The sequence below is a fragment of the Cricetulus griseus genome (assembly GCF_003668045.3).
Source record: "Cricetulus griseus strain 17A/GY chromosome 1 unlocalized genomic scaffold, alternate assembly CriGri-PICRH-1.0 chr1_0, whole genome shotgun sequence".
In the NCBI taxonomy this organism is placed as follows: domain Eukaryota; kingdom Metazoa; phylum Chordata; class Mammalia; order Rodentia; family Cricetidae; genus Cricetulus; species Cricetulus griseus.
In genome coordinates this window covers 188,773,572-188,801,165 of record NW_023276806.1, presented here as the reverse complement: position 1 = coordinate 188,801,165, position 27,594 = coordinate 188,773,572, and the positions used below count along the sequence as shown (strand labels likewise).

The 27,594-nt window shown below is 45.3% G+C and overlaps 1 protein-coding gene across 8 annotated transcripts in view; it reads right to left on the bottom strand.

The window, feature by feature from the left end:
• The window catches only part of Slc37a3 (solute carrier family 37 member 3), a 44,000-nt gene extending 16,847 nt beyond the window's left edge, over nt 1–27,153 (bottom strand). For 4 of the 8 annotated variants that reach the window (XM_027391513.2, XM_027391517.2, XM_035450885.1 and 1 more), the window contains exons 1-7: nt 27,063–27,153; nt 15,621–15,771; nt 13,069–13,177; nt 8,987–9,079; nt 7,072–7,155; nt 4,435–4,580; nt 1,526–1,622 (exon numbers count right to left, since the gene is read on the bottom strand). In XM_027391513.2, coding sequence (XP_027247314.1) covers nt 1,526–1,622; nt 4,435–4,580; nt 7,072–7,155; nt 8,987–9,079; nt 13,069–13,177; nt 15,621–15,709 — 618 coding nt within the window. In that variant the 5' untranslated portion in view covers nt 15,710–15,771; nt 27,063–27,153. Of the gene's footprint in view, nt 1–1,525; nt 1,623–4,434; nt 4,581–7,071; nt 7,156–8,986; nt 9,080–13,068; nt 13,178–15,620; nt 15,772–19,307; nt 19,370–21,630; nt 21,714–23,276; nt 23,535–27,062 lie in introns of those variants that run through there. The other 4 variants (XM_027391514.2, XM_027391515.2, XM_027391516.2 and 1 more) reach the window with 4 other exon arrangements.
• Nucleotides 27,154–27,594: the final 441 nt, after the last annotated feature.

The window sequence follows — 27,594 nt, the reverse complement described above, 5'->3', positions numbered from 1 at the left end:
GGTGAGTGCAATTCACATTTGGGCCAATTACTATAATCCAGGTGTGACAGATACAAAAAAGTGACTGTGACAGATGATGGGCTTCTACTGGAGCAAAATACCTAGTCTCTGAAAGAGCACCTCGCTGTTAGTTATTTAGGTTTCTGATCGGACAATCTACTCAAGAAAACAAGCATTAAGAGGTGGAGTAGATTCTTCCTGCCCAGTCCCTTTCTAAACCATCCAATTCTCAACTGTCCCAACATAAAAACACTGCTGTATAGTTTTTGCTCTCCAGGGACCATTAGAAAAATGCAAGCTAATACAATCATCTTCATTCTGCCTTTCTCCAAATGGCATCTCAGGGCACACTGCTTGGCCTGATTGCTGTCTGAGACCCTCCCAGTGTCCTGGTCTCTTTCAGTTCAGAGCTTCTGACCCCAAGTCACAGCTACACAGCATCCTCCAACAGGTGCATGAAGGTGTAAATACTTCCGGTCTTTGGCCATCACAACAGTGTTGAGATAACTACAGATAACATTTGACTGTACGTGTGTAAGCACATTCACCAGTGCCACTACTTCCCGGAAGTGGAACGACTCGGGCAGAGTAGCTGTGGCCTGACAGACATCGCCAACAACTGCCAAGCCCATTGCATCACAACCTCAAGGTCACAACAGATTACCAAACTGTATTTTACAAAGCTAGTGAACACATAGAATAGTTTTTCTGTTGCTCCCTTATTTACCTCCTTATTTTTCTATAAAAAAAATTTACTGTTTAAAATACCCAAAATGTCTTTCCAAAGCTTTCAGATAATCTGTAATACTTTTCTTCATTCCCACATAGAAACATTGGGAAGCAGAACAAGGAGTGCTCAGCTCTCCACACACCCAGCACTTGTAACACAATCAGTACGCCCGCCCAGCTTTTGCTGTTAGCTCTAGGGACCATTTTTTTAGAAGAGTGTCATTTCTAGCATCACTCCAGCTCCTAGGAATTATTTGGGGTGGATGCCTAGGGCTTCTTGGCCATTTGATTCTTCAGGAATTCAAAGCAGTTAAAACACTCCAAACAACTGGCAACATCTTATGGTGATAATCCCAAAGGCCCAGAGGTCAGAAAGAAAGTGATGTGTCTTAACTCCTCTTTCTACAAGTGCAGGCTTACTTCCATTTGAGCCACCCCATTCTGACTGCCACATGCTCAGCAAACTGAGCATGCCCCACCCATAGGCTTCCACCTGTCTGCATGCACTTAGTTGGCTGTGGACCCTGAAGACAGAAGGTGCCCTCAGAGGTTCCTACACATCCACAATGGACCACTGAGTGTTAGTGTCCATTACACAGCCCAAGGCCCCTGCAAAGCAAGTTAGCTTCCTTCTAGCAATAACATCACACATGGTGGCCCCTTCTTCGTCAGGCATGGTGGTGCACACCTGGAATCACAGCACTGGGGCAGAGGAAGAGGATGAGGAATTCAAGGTCACCTTGGGTTCAACAGCAAGGGCAAGTGTACACACACAAATTGTGAAAGAAACACCTACCTCATAACCATACTGCAGAACAGATGAAGCCAGGCACGCTCCCAAAATATTGCCCACTGAAGCACAGGCACTCCAGAGACCAAAGACAACTCCCCGGCTAAGGAAAACAATGGGAAAACCCAAAGGCAGTATGTCAGTATGTCAGAGGGATCCTACGTGGAGGTCAAAATGAAAAATAGCTCAACAGTAAGGATGTGCATTACAAAGTGTCAACATTCTATTTAAAATCTGAAAAATATATCAGAACGATAAAACCAGATTTGGTTTTGGTTTTCTGAGACAGGATTTTTCTGTGTAGCCTTGACTGTTCTAGAACTCACTTTGTAGAACAGGCTAACCACGAGCTCACAGAGATCCACCTGTCTCTGCCTCCCGAGTGCTGGGATTAAAGGTGTGCGCTACCACTTCCCAGCCACATTCTTCTAGGATTAAATGATATTGAATTTCCATGTAGAGGTTAGACATTGAACTCAGAGGCAAAGGACTTGCCCAGCAATACTGATGTCTTGAATTCTTTGTAGAAAAAGAACTGAAGACAAGAAGCCAGGTATGGTGGCTTGTGCACAAATCCCTGCACTTGGAAATCTAGGGCAGGATCGCAGCAAGTTCAAGGCACCCAAGCTACATGGCAAGACCCTGTCTCAACGGAGAAAAAAAAAAAAAAAAAAAAAAAAAAAAAAAAAAACAGAAAAAGATGAAAAGTTCCAATACTATAAAAATACTAAAACCCATCAAGGGGACCTTGGAGGATGCAAGTAAGCAAGCCAGGACCTAGGTAAGTGACTAAGAAGAGTATGGCCTATGAAACGGTGATTTTTTTCAGCTTTGCCAGTCTCAGTGAACTTCATGGATCACTGCTACGGGTTCCCAAGAAGCCAGAGTCTATAGCAATACTAGCCTGACCTCTCTCCCTGAAGCTGCTTCATTACCATCAGGCTGCCAGGTACAGGAGAGGCCAGATCAAGAGGATTACAAGTTCAAAACTTGTCTGGGCTCTACAGTAGGATCCCACCCCAAAGGCTTCCTCCCATATGCATGGACTTCAGTTGGCTGTACCCTAGAGATGGAAGGTCCCATCAGAGACTCCTCCACACCCACGATGGACCACAGGCAGCTGGGCTGCTGAGGCACACACCCACTCTCCCTTAGTACTCATAACTTTATCATCTTTTCCCTTCATGCATTACATTCTTGAAAGACTCCGATGCTGGGCGACAATTTGAGTGTTGGCATTCAATACACAGCCCAAGGCCCCTGCAAACCAAGTTAGCTTCCTTCAATCAATAACATCACACCATGGCCCTGAAAGCACAAAGCCTTCCTGCCAGGCATGGTGGCACATTCCTATAATCATAGTACTCTGGAAGAGGCAAGTAGATCTCTGGGAGTTCAAGGCCAGCCAGGGCTACAAAGAGACCACCAATTTTAAATTGGGTGTGGTAGCACATGCTTGGGAGGTGGAGCAGAGGGATCTCTGAGTTTGAAGCCAGCCTGGTCTACACTAGTCAGGTCAATATAGTAAGACTCTATCTTAGAAGAGAGAGAGAGAGAGAGAGAGAGAGAGAGAGAGAGAGAGAGAAGGGGCTACCACTGTGTGGCAGAGCACTTGCCCAGTATGCATGAAGTCCTGTGCAATCTCCAATTCCAATAATTTCATCTATTCTTAAAAACAAACAAGCCAGGCTGTGGTGGTGCACGCCTTTAATCCCAGTGCTTGGGAGGCAGAGGCAGGAGGATCTCTGTGAGTTCAAGGCCAGCCTGGTCTACAAAGTGAGTTCCAGGACATTCAGGACTGTTACACAGAAAAACCCTGTCTTGAAAAACAAGCAAGCAAAACCCAAAATATAAAAAGGAAACACGTTTTCAATGAAATCTTGCTGACCTAAGGTCAGAATGAAATAGAAGCCACTAACATACTGAGATATGTTATATAACTGGAGCACTTCTGAATGGTACTTATCTGCAAAGACAGTTTATAGGTAAACTTTCATAACGTTACACATTGCTAATGACCAAGTGAGCTCCCATTATGAAACTGGGGAAGATGGAAGCTGAGAAGCGCCAGCAAGAGTGTGCACCGAACACCACAATGGAAGGGGAATGTCTGCTTTGTACTCCATTTCCTATGTATAAGAGCAAACATGCAGAGAAGCCAGATAGGAGATAAGCAAGCACACCCCCCACAACACTTACACACTGATCCAGGGAAAATGACTAAACTCCAGGCAACAATGCTTCTGAAACAATGCTAAACCACAAAGCAAGTCTGCTTCACTTGACCTATTTTCTACCCTATGCACTCAGCACGCCTTCTTTGGAGATGGCACCTCCCTTCCTCCTGCAGCCCACACCACACATGCCAAGTCCAACACACTCGAACATGAAGGTTGAGGGGTGGGGGAGGCTGTAAGCCCCAAATCGTGGGAACGTCTGAATTAGGGCCCTTTTTTGGTGACCTTCGGCACGTCCCATGGGTAACTTTTTCTTCTGTACTGGCAGATCTTCTTCATGCTACACAAGTGCTCTAGTACTGGGCTATGTCCCCAGCTTCCATGGATAACTTTTGAGCTAAGTTTACTTATTGTTAATGCAATGATAAGGGAACCACAGAGTCTCAAAATATGGCAAAGGAAGCTAAACTCAAGGGAACATGCATGACAGGGGGCATTAAGCATGACAATTACAGTTTCTAAAGGAGAGAGGCTTAAGAAGAATGAACTGGGAAATACAGCCGTAGGAATGGGTATGTACAGGCCGTCACTGAGGCCCACAGCACACATGGACCTTCTATCCCAGAACTGCTGTTTCTAAACGGAGAAGACAAGGCATATTCTAAAGCACGAGGTAACATACTGCTGCCAGACTCAGTGATCCAACATTAACGCAATTAGAGGATGGAAGCAACATACCCAGCTTTCCCAAACCAGTTGCCCATCACAGCCACCACGCAGGGCCAGCCCGTGGACTGCAGCAGGCCGTTCCCGATCCACAACCCACAGTAGAGCCACTTGCTGTAGAAGTGCAGCCATTCCGTGAGAGTGCCAAAGACAAACACCTTCGGGAGAAGGGAGAGAAGGGAAGAGAAGGGGACATGCCATCAAATGGACACTTTCAACATACCAGCTGCTCTTCAGGGTGCACAAAAATATATTTGTGGGACGGGGTCTATGGGTGAATACGCTTGCTATGGAAGCATGAAAGACCCAAGTTCAAATTCCTAGCACCCATGTAAAAACCTGACTGTGGTCCAACGGATCCTCATAACCACGGCACTATGTGGGACGAAAACAGAAAGAATGCTGGGGCTCGATAGATGCCAGCCAAGCTCCAGGTTAGGTCAGAGACCCTGCCTCAAGAAAATAAGATGGAGAGTGAACGAGCAAAGCCCACAACGTTCCCCCACTTGCTTCTGTACCACACACACACACACACACACACACACAACACACACACACACACACACACACACACACACACACACACACACACCCCACTCCCTTCAACTTGCATCTTCCACTCTAGGAGGTGGTGCACACCTTTAATCCCAGCACTCAGGAGGCAGAGGCAGGTGGATCTCTGTGAGTTCGAGGCCAGTCTGGTCTACAGAGAGTTTTCCAGGACAGCCTCCAAAACAGTACAGAGAAACCTTGTCTGGGGGGGTAGGGGGGGTGAATCCTGTCTGTCATCTGCTGAATTATTCAACAGCTTCTATCATGCGCCTGTTTTTTTTTTTTCCCCAGGCATTTTGCTCAAAGGGACATTTTATTTGCAGTTGAGGTCTATTTTAAGAGGATTTGGCATGCGTAAGTAGAATACTGTCAGATCTCAGTTGTAAATTCTAGAATAAGCAAAACTACAAGGACAGAAAAATGGTCAATGGCTGCCAGCTGCTGCAGGGAGAGGGAGAGGAAGAGGCAGTCACTCAAGCATGCCTGTTTGTGGAACAAGACTACATACCTAAGGGTTATATATACATCTGGACGTTTTTAAATATTAAAAAGTATGGATATTAAGTGCAGCTCATTGGCTTATAAATAAAGTGCCTTGGGGCCTGGAAAGATGGCTCAGAGGTTAAGAGCACTGACTACTCTTCCAGAGGTCCTGAGTTCAATTCCCGGCAACCACATGGTGGCCACAACCATCGTTATGAGATCTGGTGCCCTCTGCTGGTGTGCAGATATACATGGAAGCAGAATGTTGTATATAAAATCTTTAAAAAAAAAATAGAGTACTTTGATTTCTAAAACTTTAAGGGAAAAAAAAGCTTTTTTTCCTGCATGCAAATGGCAGATGATGAAAAACTAAAATAAATCAGAATCTAACTGAAGTGTAGGAGTGGATTTAATCAATAAGAACCCTTACTGACTGGCAGTAGCAATAACCATGAATCTGATTTGGAGCTCAGCACCTCACATGTCAGGTGCCACTCCAAATGGCCCACAGACAGACAGACAGACAGACAGACACACACACACACACACACACACACACACACACACACACACACACACACACACACGACCCTCACTGCAACCGTGGGAGAAAGGGGTCTGCATATCCCCTTTGCAAATGAGGAAGGGGAAACCCTGGAGGACTCGAGCCAGAAAACAGTGGAAAGAGGAGGTGAGCTGAGGCTGGTCCGGGCTAGGGTCTGTGGGCTTACTTTGGAAAGCAAGACTGAAACCTGAGCACAGGTGAAGGTGGGTGGGGGTGGGAGGGCATAAGCCAAAACCCAGAAGAGGCCATGAGCGATCCCTGCCAGAGCAGGACCTTAGAGAGGTACAGAGCCAGGGGTGTCACCTGGCCATGACAGGAAGGCTATTTGAGGAAGAAGAGTGAGAACAAAAGTCCTGGGTAGAAGACCACGGCCAGGTTAGGGAATCGGAACATGGTTAGTTTGTCTACAGCCAAGGCAGGCAGCAAGTATGACTAAGACCAGGATCTAGACACTATGCTGTTTATTCAGACATGTGAACCAAGGAAGGACAGCAAGATTCTTGTTTTAAAAGATCCACCTAGGGCCAGGCAGTATTTGTACTCGCCTTTAATACCAGCACTCGGGAGGCAGAGGTAGGTGGATCTTTGTGAGTTGGAGGCTAGCCTAGTCTACAGAATGAGTTCTGGGACTGTTGCACAGAAAAAAACCTGTCTCAAAAATCAAAAAAAAAAAAAAAAAAAAAAATCTGTGTAAGTGGAAGACACACAGGATGACAACATTGACAACATAGACTAGTACCGTTCCTCCACTCTAGATGGAGATGAAAGGGTTAACTAGGGCTCTAGAACATCTGATCAAAATAGTAGTAACTTTATTTTTAAGTTTTACTCAGTATTCATGTTTATGCAAGTGTGAGTGGGGGGGTACATGCATGCCAGAGTGCACTCATGGAGGTCAGAGGACAACTTTTGGGTGTGTCTCTCCATCCACTGTGGAATAGGAAGATGGAACTCAGGTCATCAGATCTGTACAGCAAGCCCTTTTAACCTGTAAGTCACCTGGACAGCCCATCAATAACCACCATCACCATAAAAATCTTTCAGCTTACCACAAATGCAGAAGAGCACATGCCAAAAGATAGAACCCATCGCAAGTTCAGCCGATCCCCAATGATGCCACTGATGAAGAGGCCCTAAAAATAAAGCATTTCATTTGATCGCTCCATACAGTAACAGTCTAAACTGGAAGCACACATTACAAATAGGGCAAAATGAAGAGAGGTGACTGGAAAAATCAAACCTTCTTTACACCTCTACTTTAACTGTCTATGAATGTATTTCAGCAAGCATTACACTGCAAACATTCAGCAGAAAAGGTCAAAACAAGCCCCAGAGATGTTCCTTTTTTTTTTTTCTTTTTTTCTCCGAGACAGGGTTTCTCTGTATTGCTTTGGAGGCTGTCCTGGAACTGGCTCTGTAGAACAGGCTGGTCTCCAACTCACAGAGATCTGCCTCCCGAGTGCTGGGATTAAAGGTGTGTGCCACCAATGCCCAGCTGAGATGCTCCATTTTCTAGATGAGCTGGATTAAGCAGTGGTCCTGAGCCTTCCTGCAGGTTCTCTGAACCATTTGTACTTGGGTTTAAGAAGTGTTCCCATATGTGCTCAGTCTGGCTGGGACCCTGTAAGGCACAGGGCAGAGGTTATGGTGCACGCCAGCTGCCAGTGCCTCTTAGGTTTCAGGGCATCACAAAGCAAGGAGGATGGGAAGGCTGGGAGGGCAATGGCCACTGAGAAGCACAAGTGGCCTACACCTTCTGTTCTCCTCCCAGTTCCCAGCAGGACTAAATACTGAGATCAGTCTGAACTTTGAGAGCAACACACTTTAGGTTTCTGCCACAAATGTCTAAAATGACTAATTGTCTTGACTTCAAACTTAAATTGACATAAGACTAATTATTTCCAATAAATTCACTGCCTTAATAACACATAACCCTTAGATGACAAATACCACACAAGCATTAGACTCAGTGGTCTGCAAACGCTGCAAGAGGCCTTGTGCAATTTGTGAGGAGGAGGACAATGAAGAACACTCAATTCTCTTTCAGACAAGGCACAAGGCCTGGAAGCCACAGAAGCAAAGACAGAGAGACAGAAAGCAGGCTCAATGGTTAGGAGCACTGGCTGCTCTTCCAGGTCTGCCTCACAGAACTCACACGGTGGATCAAAACTTAAGTCTGGTTTCAGGGATCTGATGCCCTGTTTCACCTCTACAGACACCCAGTATACATGTGGTGTTCAGACATACATTCAGGCAAAACGACCATACACATTAAAAAAAAAAAAAAAAAAAAAAAAAACCTGCCAGGCGTGGTACAGAACACCTTTAATCCAGGACTTGGGAAGCAGAGGATCTCTGTGAGTTTGAGACCAGCCTGGTCTACAGAACCAGCTCTAGGACAACCAGAGCTACACAGAGAACCTGTCTCAAAAAGACAAAAACAAAAACAACAATCATTTTTTAAAAACATCTGATGAGGGAGAGGGGAGGTCAATCGGTGGAGAGCAGGGGTCTAGCTAGGCACAAGTGCTGGGTTTTATTTCCAGCACCACATTAAGAAAAAGACAGCCGGGCGGTGGTGACGCACACCTTTAGCCCCAGCACTCAGAAGGCAGAGGCAGGAGAATCTTTGTGAGTTCGAGATCAGCTTGGTCTACAGAGCGAGTGCCAGGATAGGCTCCAAAGCTACAGAGAGAAACCCTGTCTCGAAAAACCAAAAAGAAAAAAAAAAAAAAGAGAAGATGATGATGATGATGACGATTTTGGCCAGGCGGTGGTGGCGCTCATCACTCAAGAGGTAGAGGAAGGCGGATCTCTGTGAGTTCGAAGCCAGCCTAGTCTACACAGTGAGTTCCAGGACAGCCAGAGCTGTCTTGAAAAACAAAACAAAAAAATTAAGTAGTTATTTAAAAAACAAACAAACAAACAAACAAACAAAAAACCCTCTGTAATTTTAAAACTTACCACAGCATAGGAGAACAAAAAAACAGTATCTAGTGTTCCAAGGAAAAGAGTGGCTTCCTCTGTGCTGGGGAACAAATGGTTGCTGCTCCAGATCTGCACAAACACAGGACCAGGCAGGACAAGTCACTCTACTGCAGCCTTCGTACTTCACACCTCACAACCACTTCCCAACCATCTGATCCACTGCCATCCCACACAACCCTTGCGGTGAGGAGCAGGGAGTGACCTCTGGTAAGGAAACGCAGGCACACGTGTGCACACTCGGAAAGGGCACATCCTGTGGAAAGCTGCTTGACTTCAAAGTCCAGCTCTGACAAGGACCCGCTGCTACTTCCTAGGGCACTAAGGGTGCTCCTTAGTACACCCTCTCTCTCAAGTCAAACACCGAGGTGCTAATGACCAAGTCAGCTCTGTAAGAAGATGGATTAGGCGGTGTGTCCAAATGAAATAAATTCTGACTGAGTTCGAGGCCAGCCTGGTCTACAGAGTGAGTTCCAGGACAGCCTCCAAAGTCACAGAGAAACCCTGTCTCTACCCCCCCTCCCCGCCCAAAAAAAAACCAACAACTCCCTGAGCTGGAGAGATGGTTCATCGATTAAAAGCAGGTCCCGGTCCCAGCACCCATATGGTGACTCACAATCATCCATAAATGCAGTTCCAGAGGACATGATGCCTTCTCTGGCCTCCACTGGCATCAAGCACACACGTGCACACAGGCAAGCGTAACACTCATACACATAAAATTTTGTTTTGTTTTGCTTGTTTTTTGAGACAGGGATTCTCTGTGTTATAACACTAGCTGTCCTGGAACTCACACTGTAGACCATGCTGGCCTCAGAGATTCCCCTGCCTCTGCCTCCTGAGTGCTGGGATTAAAGGCGTGCGCCATCACTGTCTGGCCACATAAAAGTTTTTTAAAAATTAATAAGAAAATAGAATAAAAAACAGCTTCCCAGATCAGTTGCTGCCTGGAGCCGGAGCTATAGAAAGACTTGGCTACAAATGAACACAGTTGAGTTTCAGGCAGATCTGCTGTTGGCGAGTTATGGCAGAGGTTAGATTGCTTACTTCAGAACATTAAAGAGAAACTTTACTATCATCAGTAGCACTTTAAAATATATATATATTTATTTCATGTGTATGAGTGCTCTATCTGCATGTGTTCCTGCACAGCAGAAGGGGGCGCCAGATCTCATTACAGATGGTTGTGAGCCACCATGTGGTTACTAGAAATTGAACTCAGGTCCTCTGGAAGAGCAGCCAGTGCTCTTAACCACTGAGCCATCTCTCTGTCCCCAGAAGTGTTATTTTTAGAGTCAGTTATTTTTAGAGTCAGCAAGGTAGCTCACAGGTATAATCCAGACCACCTGGATTCAGTGCCCAAGACCCAGCGGTAGAAGGTGAAAGTGGACTCCAGAAGCTGCCCTCTGATATCTCTATATATGTGCTGTGCTTCGCACATGCCCACACCCACACCATACACACACAATAAATAAATGTCATTAAAACAAATTTAAGGCTTATTTTTATTTCTCCCTCCCCAGTGGGGTGGTGGCATGCACATGCGTGCATGCAAGTATAGGCGCCCATGGAGGCCAGAGACGCCAGAGCCTGTGAATAGAAATTACCAGTAGCTGTGAGCTGCCTGACGTGGGTGACAAGTACCAAGCCTGGGTCTGCTGCGGGGACAAGTGCTCTTAATTGCTGAGCATCTTTCCAGGCCCCAAAATACCGTATCTTTAACAGAAGGTAAAATTCTGGGGGTTGGTGGTATGACTCAGGAAAAAAGCTGCATTTGAGCTCATTTCCCAGTTTCTGCCTTGGGTCAGAGTGTGGGTATCTACAGGATGGGTCTGTAAAGAAACTCAAAGCTCTTGGGCAGTGATGGCACACATCTTTAATCCCAGCAGACAAAGGTGGATCTCTGTGAGTTCGAGGCCAGCCTGGTCTACAAAGCAAGTTCCAGGACAGCCTCCAAAGCCACAGAGAAACCCTGTCTTGAAAAACCATTAAAAAAAAGAAGAAGAAGAAGAAGAAGAAGAAGAAGAAGAAGAAGAAGAAGAAGAAGAAGAAGAAGAAGAAGAAGAAGAAGGAAAGAAAAGAAAAGAAAAGAAAAGAAAAGAAAAGAAAAGAAAAAAGAAACACAAAGCTCTATATGGCATGCTGGAACCAAATTTCTGTAGAGCCAATCAATCAATCAATCCAAACTGCAAAATCAGCAGTTCTGAAGAAAAAGAATAGAAACACCTACTGAGACATCAATTAGGGTAAAAATGCCTAAATACTGGGGGTGGAGCCCAGTCGTGGGACACTTGCCTAGGACAGATGATATCCTGGATTAGACCCCCAGAACCAGGACGGATGGACTGATTAACCAAGCAAGCAAAAGGGTCAATAGTGTTCCGTAAGAGCTAATAATGTGAACAGTTACCACCAAAGAGAGTCAACCCAGGCCTGTTCACAAGGCTAAGCATCAGATCGCCCTAACCAGACTAGGGAGGGTTCCCAGCATTCCCAGTAACTACTCACTTTCTGTACCCCGGAATCCTGAACCCTGCTTTCCGGAGACCCTGAAATTTTAATAGGTGCTACCCAGTAGATGCCTGTGTGACCGGCCCCCATAAAAACCCTGGCCTCCCATGGGCTTCCTACGTAGACAGCAACTCTCTTGTGCTGTCACAGGCTCTTGTGGGAAAGAGGAACACTCTGGGAGGGAACCTGGTCTCAGGCAGGCTTCACACTGGGTACCTCTCCCTTGCTCATTTCACTTCCTGTCCTTTCCCTGTCACACACTCAGTGCTCTAAGTGAGCCACTAACCCCTCACACCCGGGGTGGCCTAGGGGACTGCCAACCCAGAATCCTAAAGCACAAATCCCAGTTTTCTGGACACGGAGCTGACTGCACCTGAATCCCGCACTGGGACTCAAATGTCACCAACCTACAGCAGAGGAGCCAAAGATGTTTTGTCTAAACAAAAGTAAGTGGGGGGCTGGCAAGAACTTCAATCTCCAGGACCCACACGGTAGAAGGAAACAACAAACACCTGGGAAAAAAAAAAACAAAAAACAAAACAAAACAAAAACACTCAAAACACAAATAAATAAAATCCATTCTTTTCTTTAAAAAAAAGAAAAAGGTATTTTATCTCATCCCAAAGGGAAGGCAAAACTTAAGCAGAAAATGGGTGAAGAGGAGAAGCAGGAGTGATGGCTCCTCAGTTAAGAGCACTGGCTGCTCTTTCAGTTGGCTAGACTTCACTCCCAGAGCCCACAAGGGCAGGCTCTTAAGCCCCAGCTCCAGAGAATCCAACACTCTCTCTTCTGGCCTCTGGGAATGTGCACATATGTGCATCACACACACACACACACACACACACACACACACACACACACACACCCTTGTTTTTGTTTTTAATTACTTTAAAAGAAGAAAAAAGTAGCTGGGATGAATGGTGAACACCTTTACTCCCAGCACTCGGGAGGCAGAGCCTGGTGGATCTCTCTTGAGTTTGAAGCCAGCCTGGTCTACAGAGCAAGTTCCAAGCCAACCAAGACCAAGTACATAGAGAGAGCCTGTCTCAAATAAGAAGAAGAAAGGAGGAGGAGAGAGAAGAAGGAGAGGTGGAGGGAGGCGGGAAGAGAAGAGAAGAGAAAAGAAAAGGTGCAAGATTAGATAAAAACTAAAAATGAGCCAGGCGGTGGTGGTGCACACTTTTAATCCCAGCACTCGGGAGGCAGAGGCAGGCTGATCTCTGTGAGTTCGAGACCAGCCTGGTCTACAAGAGCTTGTTCCAGGACAGCCTCCAAAGCCACAGAGAAACCCTGTCTTGAAAAAAAAAAAAAAAAACTAAAAATGAAAAATCAATCGAAGAGAGAAATGCACACAGCACTTGTGAAACTCAATGAATGATTTCACAACAGGGAGAAAGAAGGTGATACAGGTTCTGAAATTACAACAGTCTGGAGTTCATAACCTTAGGACACAGTAAATCCTGACTAGATGATGCAAAAAGAACTTAGGAATCGCTTAAGGGTGGCCGTGAAGGGAGTCCTTCTTAGCTCCATCCCAGCACTCTGCGTACCTCTGCAGGCAGGTCAATGGATGTGTTAAAGGCATTTGGGGTCCATTGCTTGGAAATACTGACTTTGACATTGCTGAATGTTTTTCTTGACGCATGGAGCAATGAATAGCTGCAAAACACAGAGAGAAAACAGAACCGAATGAGAAGCAAAGAAAACAGCGCTCAACAAAGATCAAATATGTGCACATTTGTTTTACCCAAGTTTGGAAGCTTTACAAAAACTATTTGCTGCTTTGTAAAAGCTGCCCATTAAGGCAGGTTCTTCAGGGACTGGAGAGATGGCTCAGTGGTTAAGAGCATTGGCTGTTCTTCCAGAGGACCCAGGTTCAAATCCCAGCACCCACATGACAGCTCAAAACTGTCTCTAACTCCAGTTCCAAGGTATCCAACACCCTCCTCACACAGACACACATGCAGGCAAAACACCAATGCCATAGATAAAAATAAAAAAGACAGGCTCTTCTAATGAGGTGGTGCTTATGCACCCTTTAATCCCAGATCTGGGGAGGCAGAGGCAGTCAGATCTTTGGGTTCAAGGACAGCCTACTCTACAGAGCAAGTTCCATGACAGCCAGGGCTACACAGAGAAACCCTGTCTTGTCTTCTTTATGATTCCACTGTTTGTGCATAACTTACCCTGGAATAGATGTGACACACCTACCTTAAGGCATACTGTCACTTCTCAAAAGCATTTGAGTAATGCCCAGTCACGCCTATCTCTCTCAAATGGAGAGCCTTACGCCAAGTTGTCAAAATGACCTAGCGATTCTTATAAGACTACAGAACCATTTTCCTAATTTATTCTTGGAGGGGGTAATCAACACATATAGTGCCTTCAATAACAATTATTAGGGCTGGTGGGATGGCTAAAGGGATCTGTCTCTAAGTCTAATAAACTAAAGTCAATCCCTGGGCACACCATGGTAAAAGGAGAGAACAGGCTCCAAGGCCTTGTCCTCTGGCCTCCGCTCTCACACCGTGGCAGATGGCACTCCCAAAGTAAATAAATGAATGAACAAAATTTGTAATAAAATCTGTTGAATAAGAGGGCTACTTATAATATCCTACCCCTAAACACCCTGGTTTATGGTATATAACTAAAGAGGTCACTTAGGGCTACAGAACCATAAAAACAGACAACTCCTCCAGTCGTGCTAACTAGTTAAGGGCTGCTAAGCCTCAGGTCTCAGGAGTTAGCAAATTCCGGACAACACCCCTCTCACCTCTGCTCTCTAGGCATCTAGGAGGCTCTGGGCATCTCCTGAGTGCACACATCTTCCCTTACAAGCTCTGAGAGAAAGCCCTGATACCAGATTGGTGTTTCTCAACCTCTGCAACAGTTTTTTGTTTGTTTGTTTCCGTTTTTTCAAGACTAGGTTTCTCTGTGGAGCCTTAGCTGTCCTGAAACTTGATTTTTAGACCTCAAACTCACAGAGATCCCTTTGTTTCTGTCTCCTGAGCACTGGGATTAAAGGCATGCACAACCACCACCTGACTAACGTCTGCAACATTTTATGTCAACAAGTTCTTGGTTCAAGTTATGACATTAGCAGCACCCCTGGTCTCTGACACTAAATGAAAATAGTAACCCTCAGCCGAGTGGTGGTGGCACACGCCTGTGATCCCAGCACTTGGTAGGCAGAGGTGGAAGGATCTCTGTGAGTTCCAGACCAGCCTAGTCCTTAAGATCTAGTTCCAGGACAGCCTCCAAAGCAATACAGAGAAACTCTATCTCAAAAAACAAACAAACAAACAAACAAACAAAAACAAAACAAAAAACAAAACAGAAGGTGGAAATGAAGCTCAGGTTCTGAGCCTATGGTAATGTATGAGGACTGACTTCTGTCCCCAAAGCCACAAAATAAAATGTGCTGCTCAGTGGTTAAGTACAGGCTAAGAATAAATAAAATGCTATGATTTCATCCCCATGTCCATAAAAACTAATTAAAATAAAATGTTTAAATTGAATTATGGTGGACAGGAGCACTTGCTGCTCTAGTTCTGAGCACCCATGTGATGGTTGGTTCACAACCATCAGTTACTTCACTTCCAAGAGATCCAATGCCCTTTTCCAGCTTCCACAGGCTCTGCATGACATGGTGTACACTCATACACATAAAATTTTCTAAAAAGGTTAAACTGTGGCTAGGCAGTGGGGGCACACACCTTTGATCCCACCACTCAGGTGGCAGAGGCAGGCAGATCTCTGTGAGTTCAAGGCCAGCCTGGTCTACGTAGCAAGTTCTAAGACAGCCAGAACTACACAATGAGACTCTATCTCAAAAAATTTGACTTATGAGGGTGTCATTAAATATTTAGGGGAAAAAAGCACACCTGAGATCCAGAGGTATATAGTTCAGTGACACAGAATATGCTCAGCAAGCTTGCAGCTATGAATTCTGTGCCAAGCACCAAAACTAAAACAAAGCAAAGAAGTGCAAAGGAAGCCATCTACTTCACTGGAAGTCCACGTCAACCAGGTCAACCAGCGTACTCGACTCTGGTGCAGCACCACTCCCAAAGGCAGATGACACGAGCCAGGAAGCCAGTACCTGAAGAAAGTGAGCAGGAACACAGCAACATGGTGATGGCTGAAGCTGGTGAACAGAGTCCCCCTCTGCAAAAATCGCGGCCAGGCCATGCCTCCCTCTTCACCCCGACCTCCAAGTCTTCAGAGTGATTGAGTTACATCACTTTTTCTTTCTAGAAAGACAAAGATACATTATTGACATTTTTTTCCCCCAAGCAAAAAAAGCAGACCTATTGGCACACACCTTTAATTCCAGCACTTGGGAAGCTGAGGCAGAACAATCAAGAGTTAACTCAAGGCCACCCTCAGCTACAAAGTGAGTTTGAGGCCAACCTGGGCTACCTGTCTCAAACACACAAACACACACTCACACACATGAGAAAGAGAGAGAGACAGACACAGACAGAGAGAGGCAGAGAGAGAGAGACAGAAAGAGGGGGAGGGAGGGAGGGAGGGAGGGGGAGGGAGGGGGAAAGACAGGCAGAAACAGAAAGAATGATAATCTAAACTATCCAAAATAATTTTTTTGGTTTTTTTGTTTGTTTGTTTTTGCTTTTTCATAACAGGGTTTCTCTGTGTAGCTTTGGAACCTATCCTGGCACTCGCTCTGGAGACTAGGCTGGCCTTGAACTCACAGAGTTCCACCTGCCTCTGCCTCCTGAATGCTGGGATTAAAGGCATGTGCCACCAAGCAATTTTGTAAAATCTGAATTAGTAAATTTATGACCAGCTAACAAATAATCACATCTTCATCTCATAAACCACCTAATATCAGAAAACTGTATTGAAAATTATGTTTTATAGTCACTGACTATTCCTGGAGTACGAAACTCAGCAAAAAAATATACCCAATAGAAGGAATGAACAGCCATGCAAACGGAGAAAAGCACTCCTTTTTACAGAAAAAGCAAAGGAAGTAAAAAGACAACTCAAAGAACTGAGCTACTAAAGCTAAGAAACAGAAGTTCCAAGTAATATTAGAAATGCTGATTAAAATAAGGGCATTGGTGGTGCACACCTTTAGTCCCAGCACTTGGGAGGCAGAGACAGGCAGATCTCTGTGAATTCGAGGCCTACAGAGGGAGTTCCAAGACAACCTCCAAAGCCCCAGAGAAACACTGTCTCAAAAAACAAAAACAAACAAACAAACAAAAATTCTAGAGATGGTTTAGTGGTTAAAGCACTGTCTGCTCTTCCAGAGGACACAGGTTCAATTCCCAGAAACCACACGGAGGTTCACTCCAGCCCCAGGAAATCTGACACCTTCTCTGGTCTCTTCAGGCACCAGGCACACATGTGGTGCATATAAATACATGCAGGAAAACACACATATAAATAAAAACTCTTTTAATACATTAATGTATATTTTCAATTTAAGTGGGCATAGTGGCATATATCTGTAATCTTTGTATTCAGGAAACAATGGTAGAATCAAAAGTCAGGCCTAACCCAGGATACAGAGCAAGTCACCGAACAATCTCATCCCCCCCAAATGAAAATTGTTTTAGCCCCAAATAAAGAGAATATAGCTAATTTCACTTTAAAATCATCCCTTCTGAAAAATGCTATGAGCATATATATATGAGCATAAGACTCTAAAAACCTCTGACAAAACAAACTGTTTATAATTACATAAGTTACAAAAACAAGAGTTAGCCAGGCGGTGGCGGTGCACACCTTTAGTCCCAGCACTCAGGAGGCAGAGGCAAGGGGATCTCTGTGAGTTTGAGACCTGTCTGGTCTACAAGTACTGTTCCAGGACAGCCTCCAAAGCCACAGAGAAACCCTGTCTCAAACCCACCCCCCCCCAAAAAAAAAACAAGAGCTAGCATGTGTTGCTACTAAATTGCTACTTAGTCTTGGCAGATTGCTTGCCTGGCATACAAGATGCCCTAAATTTGATCTCCAATACCACATAAACCAGGCATGAAATTGCAGGCCTGTAATACCAGCACTGGGGAGGTGGAGGCAGGAGGATCAGAAATTCAGGGTCATCCTTGGTATACAGTGAGTCTTAGGCCAGCCTGGGAGTGTCTAAGTCAAAAAAAAAAAAAAAAAAAAAAAAAAAAAAAAAAAAAAAAGAAGAAGAAGAAGAAGAAGAAGAAGAAGAAGCAAAGAAAAGTTATTTTACCTGAACACATTGCACCTCAAAACCCTGTAAGAGCATAAGATATAAAATGCAAAATGTAACATAAGAAAAGCTAGAGCTGGGGGCTGGTGAGATGGCTCAGAGGTTAAGAGCACTGACTGCTCTTCCAGAGGTCCTGAGTTCAATTCCCAGCAACCACATGGTGGCTGACAACCATCCATAATGAGATCTGGTGCCCTCTTCTGGTGTGCAGATATACATGGAAGCAGAATGTTGTATACATAATAAATAAATAAAATATTTAAAAAAAAAGGGGGATGGGATCTTCCTGTATAGCCTAGGATGGCCTAGAACTCAGTATGTAGACCAGGCTGGCCATGAACTCATGAAAGATACACGAGCCTCTTCTCTGCCTCCCACATGCTGTTAAAAAAGATGCTCGCCATTATGACAGGATTACTTTTCCCCCTAAAGACACATCCCAGGGGCTGGAGAGATGGCTCCACAGTTAAGAGCATTAGCATGCACACGGTGGGTCACAACCCTCTAACTCCAGTTCCAGGGAAGCTGATGCCCTCTTCTGACCTTTGCAGGTATTAGGCAGACACACATGCAGGCGAAACATTGATGAACATAAAAACAAACTTTTTAAAAACATGAGGACGTCTCACTATGTAGTCCAGGCTAGCCTCAAACTCACTATGTAGTTCAGATTGACCTCCAACCTGCAGCAATCTTTTCTTTTTTTCTTGGAGGGGTAGGGAGGTTCAAGACACGGTTTCTCTGTGGCTTTGGAGGCTGTCCTGGAACTAGCTCTTGTAGACTAGGCTGGTCTCGGATTCACAGAGATCTGCCTGCCTCTGCCTTCCGAGTGCTGGGACTAAAGGCGTGTGCCACCACCGCCTGGCCTGTAGCAATCTTCTTGCCTTAGCCTCCCAAGTACTAGGATAGAGGTAGGTACCATCGCACTCCACTTATTAAAGCCAAATTTCTATATTTTTTAATTCATAGTAATTTGTCATTTAGTATTTTCTCCATCAATGATTACTGAACACATAACTATCATGTAATAATTGGCAATGCTGAGTTAGTTTTCATTATTATTTGTGTATTTACTTATTATTGTGTGTGTGAAAGTGAGAATTTGAGCTTGCATGCTAAGCTATACCTGTGGAGGTCACAGGACATCTTTGGGAGTCAATTCTCTCTTCCACCATGGGTTACAGAGAACTAACTCAGGTCGTCAGATTTAAAAATAAGCACTTTCACCCAGTAGCCCTAGCTTTCCTTATATTTTTTTTTAATTCACAAAATACAGTATACATTTGTCATATACAGCATGTTTTGGAATATGTGTATTTTGTGGAATGCCCCATCAAGAGAATTAACAAAGGCATTGCCTCACCAGGTATCATCATCTGTGAAGGGAAACACTTAAAGTCTACAGGATACATTGTTATTACTACAGTTACCATGATATAAACTGAGATCTTGATCTTAGTCCTTCTATCTGAAGGAAATTTTATAGCCTTTGATCAATATCCCTCAACTTTCTACACTGTTACCTTAAAAGTTAAAATAATAATAAAGTAAAATGTTCTCAGGGATGGTATCCCATACCTTTAATCCCAGCAATCAGGAGGCAGAGGCAGGCCAGCCTGGTCTACAAAAATGAGTTCCTGGGCAGCCTGGGATACAGAACAGAGAAATCCTGCCTGAAAAAACAAAAACAAAAACAAACAAACAAACAAAAAAAACAACGAATTAAAAATAAGGTCTTTCGGCTGGAGAGATGGCTCAGTGGTTAAGAGCACTGACTGTTCTTACAGAATTCCTGGGTTCAATTCCCACAGTTCCAGGGGACCCTACACCCTCACCCAGACATACATGAAGGCAAAACACATATGCACATAAAATAAAAAGGTCTTGGGCAGGGAATGAAGCTGGTGGGCTACACCTTTTATCTCAACACTCAGAAGCAGAGGCAGGCAGATCTCTGTGATTTCAAGTTCAGCCTGGTTTACAGGGAGAGCTCCAAGGCAGCCAGGGTTACATAACTAATAAAAAAGAAAAGATCTCAGGAATGGAGACTATAGCACTATTGAAGAAGGAATACCTGGCATACAAGGGCCCTGGGTTCAATCCCCAGCATTGCATAAAAACAAAGCAAAACACAGACCTCTGCCGTCAATCAGATCCCAAACCCACTGCACTTTAAAGCAAGTTCACAATTACTAAGCAATGTGATTTTTATGAGGCTTTTCTCCTATTCTAGAAGGCCATTAAAAACAGAATTTTTAAAAAAGATATATATATATATATTATATATTATATATATATATATATATATAATTACATAGTACTTTGGGGGTGAGCAAGGTGTCTCAGCAGACAGGGGCACTGACTGAACAATTCCATCCCTGGAGCCCTCATAAATATGCAGGGGAGAAACAACCTCACACAAAGCTGTCCCCTGACTTCCACATGCACACTGTGGCACACTTACACAGACACATACACAGCATGCATGCACACAATAAAAAGTTAATTTATAAAGGTAGAAGCAGCAAATGGCTCAGCAGGTAAAGGAACCTATGACCAAGAAGGCCACCTGATTCAATCCTCGAAACCCATCCAAGGCAGAAGGAAAGCAGCAGTTCCACACAAGTTGTTTTCTGGCCTCTATAAGTGTACCATTGGACCGCATGCACGTGCACACACGCGTGTGAGTGTGTGTGTGTGTGTGTGTGTGTCTGTGTCTGTGTGTGTGTGTATGTGTGTGTGTATGTGTGTGTCTGTGTGAGTGTGTATGTGTATGTGTATGTCTGTGTGTGTGTGTGTGTGTGTGTGTGTATGTGTGTGTGTGTGTGTGAGTGTGTATGTGTATGTGTATTGTATGTCTGTGAGTGTCTGTGTGTGTGTGTGTGTGTGTGTGTGGTGTGTCCTCTGCAAAGCAGAACACCAGTGCACTATAAATGCTGACACAAGATGACTTTATCCTGCCACACATGTGGAGATAATGTCGCCTTACACTATGTTGCTTTGGGATACAACATTTCCCTGAACTGTTACATTGTTACTCCTAAAATTCTACTGTATTTTTCTTTACAGTCCCACTCTATAGTCCAGGCTGGCCTGGAACTTGAAGCAATCCTGCTTCAGCTGCTCTCCAGTGGTGCTGAGATTTGTGTGACCCACTATTTCACTTCTATAGAGATAGTTACAGTTTGTTCCAACCCAAATCCAGTAAGTGTTTAAACGTGTCTCATGCTGGGGACAGTGAGACAGAACCAGAGCACCAATGCTTGGGAGACTGGGGCAGATGGGACAGCCACTGAGTCAGCCTGGGCTACTGCACAACCCACCTATCTCAATAAGTAAATAAAATATAAATACATAGATCTTTTTAAGTGAACATGCTCTGTGTTATTAACACTCATGAAAGTCCACAGCACAATGAAAAAGGAAAGCTACTAGCAGGAAGCCATACAGCAGTACCCACAACCCCCAGAAAGGTCTTCCTCCACTGCCCAGCTCATCCGCCCAACAGGCTTTCTGGAAACCCAGAGGGAGTTAACCTACCTGCTTCAAAAATATAAGGGGTGCGTGCCCTGTCCCCAGAGCAGCTTTAACACCATGAAACTCTTGCCACCCAATCCTACCATTCAGATCGCCAGCACCGGCCTCCACAATGGGCAGCCCTTCTTCCCCTTTGCCTTCAGAGCATTCGAGCAGCCAACTCCAAGAGGAAGGCGCCCCAACCCCTCTGCAGTCCTATTATCTTCTTCACTCATCCTTTCCCTGTGACCCCAAGACGCCTCACTCCAAGGGTGAAACTCAGGCCTGTCATCAGCTCCCACAAGGCACTGGAAACACCTCTGCCTTTGACACTTCAAGCTCATTTCACCCAAACCAGCTTCCTCCCTTACCCACACTTCCTTACCAGATTACATGCCATCTCCCCAGGGAGTCTTTTCTTCTCCCAGGCCTGGCCCACTTCCTTCCCTGTATCCTCACAGCTGAGCTCTGTCAGAGACAAATCACACAAGCGGGCTGACTTCAGATTCAAACCACAAACCTCAAAGGGCAAGCAACAGTCGGGCAAGCCTCCCACACTTCCCTAAACAGCCCTGTAGTCTCAGCGCTTTCTCCCTCCCCCTCTAAACTTCCAGGATCTTCCTCTGCTCTGTCACCCAGTCCTGTGGCTTTAGAGCAATGCCTCCCAGGCTTATGCCACTAACCCTGACATCCCAGGGTTCCAAATGACTACACGGTATTCCTCCCCAGACCTAAAATGGGATCCATTTCCTCCAATCTATTCCTCCCCTGGAAGTCCCCACCTCAAAAGTAACACCCCCATCCCTCCTGTGAACCAAGTAAACAGAATTAAATCTTCATTTTCCCCTTTCTCTTGAGCTTCCAACATCCGGCCCATTGCTAAGGCAGTCTTTTTACCTCCAAAGTATATCCCAAATAACCCCCCTGCCACCACCTAAGACACCTGCCCTACACCTGGCTACTGTAACAGGGCTTTTTCCACAGTTCCCCCAAACGATTCTTCACACACTAGCAAAACTACATCTTATAACATTAATCTGACCTTCAGGCAGGGTGGCACACGTGTGTAAACAGAACTTAGGAGGCTGAGGTGAGACTGCTGCTGATTTTGAGACCAGCCTGAGCTATGTAGAAAGACTCTGTTCCCCAAACACAAAATCAAGGGCTAGGATTACATTGCTAACAATAATGTAGGCTACCATTATGTTGCAAGGATAGGATATGTAAGGACCCAGGTTCATCTTTAGCCCCATCCAAAAAAAAAAAAAAAAAAAAAAGTGGATGAATCAACTTCTGTTTACAATCTTTTGATGCTTTCCAAGAGATAGATAAAATAAATAAATAAATAAATAAAGTCTGTCTTTGCAGAGCCCCCCAGCCTGTCTGTCTTGGTCCCCTGTAAGAAGTGAGTTTGATCAAGGACATAGGGGCTGGTAGGGGTCTGCCTGCATAGATGACTAAGCTGGAATGGTTGAGGTTGTTTTACTTTCCAATAGGTAATAGATGAGCAAGGGAGATAGATGTGTTAGCTTGTCCATCACTGAGACAAATACCTGATGCAAACGACTTAAGAGAAAAATTTACACTGCCTCATAGTTTCAGAATCATCACCCCGCACTTACTTAGCTCAACTGACTCTGGGCCTATGGCAGTGGTGCACGTCTTTAATCCCAGCACTCAGGAGGCAGAAGCAGACGGATCTCTGTGAGTTCCAGGCCAGCCTGGTCTACAGAGCGAGTTCTAGGACAGCCTCCAAAACAATACAGAGAAACCCTGTCTCAAAAAAACCAAACAAACACAAACAAACAAAAGATTCAAGGGCGTGGGGGCTGGAGAGATGACTCGGTGGTTAAGAGCACTGACTGCTCTTCCAGAGGACCTGAGTTCAATTCTCAGCAAACACATGACAGCTCACAACTGTCTGTAACTTCAATTCCTGGGGACCCAACACCAATGTATATAAAATAAAAATAAATAAATTAAAAAAGAAAAAAAAAAGATTAAAGGGCATGGCAAGGAGAAAATGCTCACCTCACAGCAGCTAAGGAAGCAAAGGGAGCCACAAGCAGCAGGCAAGTCAAGATATACTCTTCAAAGGCAGGCCCCCCTGAGCAACTTCCACCTCTTAACAGCCTATTCGTTATGAATTCATCGGTAGCTTAGCCTATTGATGATGTTAGCATCCTAATGATGTAATCACACTCAATAGCACTGCCACCTGGTGATCATGACATCAACAGATGAGCTTTGCTGGCAGATACCTTGAATCCAAACCACACAGCCAAACATCTAAAGATATAAAAGGGTAGATAGCATTAGTAAACCCCAACCCCTCCCATCTCCAAACACTCTGCTTGATTGGTTCCTTTCTGTTGTTGAAGATTCTGTTATCTTCACACTCACCCCAAGCAGAGCCCCTGCAGACAAACATACTTCCAAGCACTTAACACACACGCTTCAATACCTTTTCTCCTCACCACTGGGGGCAGTCTACTTTCTCAGCACCTACCCACCTGCTGCTTCTAAGCATGTGTGGCGCCCAGCATGTGAACAAATCTGTGTTTTACCAGACCCCCACTGGACAGCTGACTGGCTTCCAATCCTCTGCCCAGCCACAATCTACTCTTTGTCCACTTGCCTCCTCCCCTCCTCCACCCTCCCTAAATTCACCCTCATCTCCAATCTCTAAACCCATCACGCCATCTCCTTTGGGCCTTTGTGCTTTCTCTTGGTTCTTTACAATAGCTCTTCCTTTTTTTTGGGGGGGGAGCTATTACTCAGATGTCACCTCCCCAAGTGGCTACTCTGCCCACTCATCAAAAAACTTCTTGGAGCCAGGTGTGGTGGTGGACTCATTTAACCCCAGCACTTAGGATGCAGAGGTGAGCAGATCTCTGTGTGTTTGAGGTCAGCCTGGTCTACAGAGCAAATACTAGGCCTGTCAGGGCTTCACAGTAAGACCTCTCTATCTTTAGGAAAAAAAAGTTTTCATGAACAGGATACTGCAGCACACTGCCCCAGCTATGAGGGAGGTGGAGATTAAGACTGCTTGAGCACCCAGGAGTTCAAGGTCAGCATCATAACAAGACTTCATTTCAAAACATTAAATACACTGGGCATGGAGATAACACAAAATATTGTCAGTCCCAGCTACTCAAAGCCGACAATGCAGTTAAAATGTCAAGACCTGTCTGGACTACAAAGTGCAGTAACAGATGACAGCCTGGGCAACACTGGGATCCTGTCTCTAAACAAAAATAAAATAGAGCTAAATATACTTCAGTGGCAGAGCACTTGCCTAACATACATTTGCAAGGCCCTGGGTTCAAGACCCAGCATCAATAAATAAATAAAAAGTTTCTATTCCCATCTCTGCTTCTTTAATGATTTACATGTTTACTATGAACTCCATAAAAAAAAAAAAAAAAAAAAAATGTTTTCCTCTGTCCTAAATCCACAGTTGTATCCCCAGGACCCTTCCCACCCCAAAAAAAGACTTTGTCAATTTTTTTTTTTTTTTTTTTGAGACAGGGTTTTTCTGTATAACAGTCTTGGCTGTCCTGGAACTAGCTCTGTACACCAGGCTGGACTTTAACTCACAGAGATCCACCTCTGCCTCCGGAATGCATCAATGATTTATTTCTTTGGCTGAATACCTACAAGACACCAGCACCCCATAGGGTCTTTGCATATATAATCATAGTCAGCCCTCCAGGTAGTGTTCAGATGAGAAACAGATATCAGAAAGTAATCTCTCTTGAGAGACAAAATATACATTCAAACCCAGACCTAACTAGATTCCATATTATATTGTGAAAGTGGGAAAGTTAAAAGAGAAAACACCCCAGTCTTGGTAAAACATAATTAGAATTACCACAGCTAAAACTCACTGGTATGTAGTTGAGGGTAGGAAAAGTCCAACTTACAAACCAACGCGGTTCCCTTTCACCCTCAAATGTGTAGAACTGGCAATCATCTGACTCACAAGGATTTGGTTTTTACTTGTACAAAGTAAAATGATTATGTGTACTCACAGTACTGGTAGGTAGAAAGGCACTAGACGGTTGTTGAGTTTGGCCATTTCACAATACTGTGTGTGCTATCACTTACGGACAATGCTCAACTCTTACATGGTATCTTTCTGATCTCTCATCATCTAACTAGAAGCCATCTATGGGTACCATGCACATCTCTTCTCTTTTCAAAATTCAAGCCTACCTGGTGTAAACTCCTAGAAGCCCGGCAGGAAGATCCCAAGTTTGAGGCCAGCCTGGATTAGAGAGTTTGACCTTGTCTCAAAAACAGACAGAGTGCACATTCGTTTGAGAGCCTGCCTTAAAAGCAGGGTCTAGTCCCCTGCAGAGAGCTTGACCGGCACACATGACACCTGCCATGGTGGTACACACTAGCAATCCTAGCACTCCAGAGATGGGAAGATCAGAAGTTCAGGGTCATCTTCAGTTACACAGGGATATGACGGTGACCTGGACTACAAGACACCTGTCAAAACACACACAATCATACACACACAATCACACACACACAATCTCACACACACACATACACGCACACAATTACACACACATACACGTGTACACACACACACACACACACACACACACACACACACACACACACACGCACACACACACACCCCAAACCTAGTAATTCTTTTTTCTTAAAACCGCCTCATTACCACAGATGTTTAAGAACCTGGCTATCTGTTTCAGGGTTCCTAAAACCACATCCTTTTATACCAAGATTCCTGTGACCACATTCTCCCTATTTTCTATTTCTGGATACGTTTCAGAGACAACTTCTTTCTCCTCCCTCCTCCAGACAAAGCAGTCACCATGTCAATGGTCACTGAGATGGCATGTCATCCTCACTGATGAACAGGCACTCATCCAGAACCTCAGACAACGAACACTGAACTTGCTCCTGAAAGCCGGAGAGCGACCACACATTGCTCTGACACCAGAGTTCAAGTCCATTTAGTTCACTTCTTTGAGGCTCCATTCCTCACTAAGGAGTAAATGAAACGATTTACTGGATTTCTAGGGTAGAGTCTGTCATACAGCAAACATCTGGCAAGAAGGAATGGCGAAGAAACAGTCCAACCATCAAAGCAGCGAAGGCGCTCTTTTTGTCGGCGATTATTTCGTAAACACAGAAACGTGTGTGAGGAGACCAAGCAATGCTTAGAAGAAGGCTGGCAATTACGAGCTTGTTTTTTGCTCGCCCTGGCAACTAGGCTTCCGGTAAACGTTTCGGTAAGTTATCACAGCATGGCCTAAATATTTCAGGAAACAGTAAAACTTAAGTGGACGACACATCCCCATTGTCCCTGTCAAAATTGACAACAGGCCACACACTCTGCAAAGGAGAAGGGCCAAGAAATGACGAATAAGCAACAGCTGAACTCAACTGGGGTCCTCCTGATGGAAAACAAAAGCCGAGTTTCTCCCTCCTGACCTCGCTGCACCCTACGGAAAGCCTCCCACCCGCCTGAAGCGCGGCCGTCCCTTGGGCTTCGTTTTTCTCCGGTTCGAGCATCCCATCATCCAAGGCCAAGGGACCGGCGGGTGGTGCGCGGGCCGGGCCGGGCCGGGCCACCTTCCCTCCCGGGCGTCCTCCTCCCGCCGCGGTGCACGCGACCTCAGGACCGCGCAGCAGCCGCACCCGGGACGCCGCCAGCGGCTCCGGGGGGCTCCGCGGCTCGGTCCAGCCGTGCCCGCGCCGCCACACCCACCAGCTGCCCCCGCCCCGCCCCAGCCGGCCAGGGCCCCGAGCCCCGGGACGCACGCAGGCTCGCACCTGAGACCCGCCGCCTTAGCACCAGCTCCGCTCCGCTCCGCGCCGCCCGCCGCCCCGCCGCCACCTCACCGGGCGCGGTGTGGCCACAGCTTCCGGGAGCTCACGTGACCGAGTGTGCAGGGGCATGCCGGGAGTTGTAGTCCGCCAATGCCGCTTCACCTGCCGCGGTGGATGGAGCCTGCAGGTCAGGTTTACCTTGGCTGAAAAGGGCAATGAGTGAAAGATACAATTTGAGAGGAACTGGTAGGCTGACCAATTTTTTTTTTTTCCAAAAAGAGGCTTTTTCTCTGCTTTAGATTTTTGTATAATTAAAGGCAGTTGTCCTTCTAGGTAGGAACATTTCACCTATCAGTACTTGCAGCACTACAGCCTATCACCACCCCACCAAAATAAATCATGCATGTTACGATTCCCAGCAGCAGGGCAGGAGAGATGATTAAATACATAAATCGGTTCATTTTTTTAAAATGGGGCTGGAGAGATGGCTCAGCAGTTAAGAGCACTGGCTGTTTGGTCTCTGGGAGACTCAGGT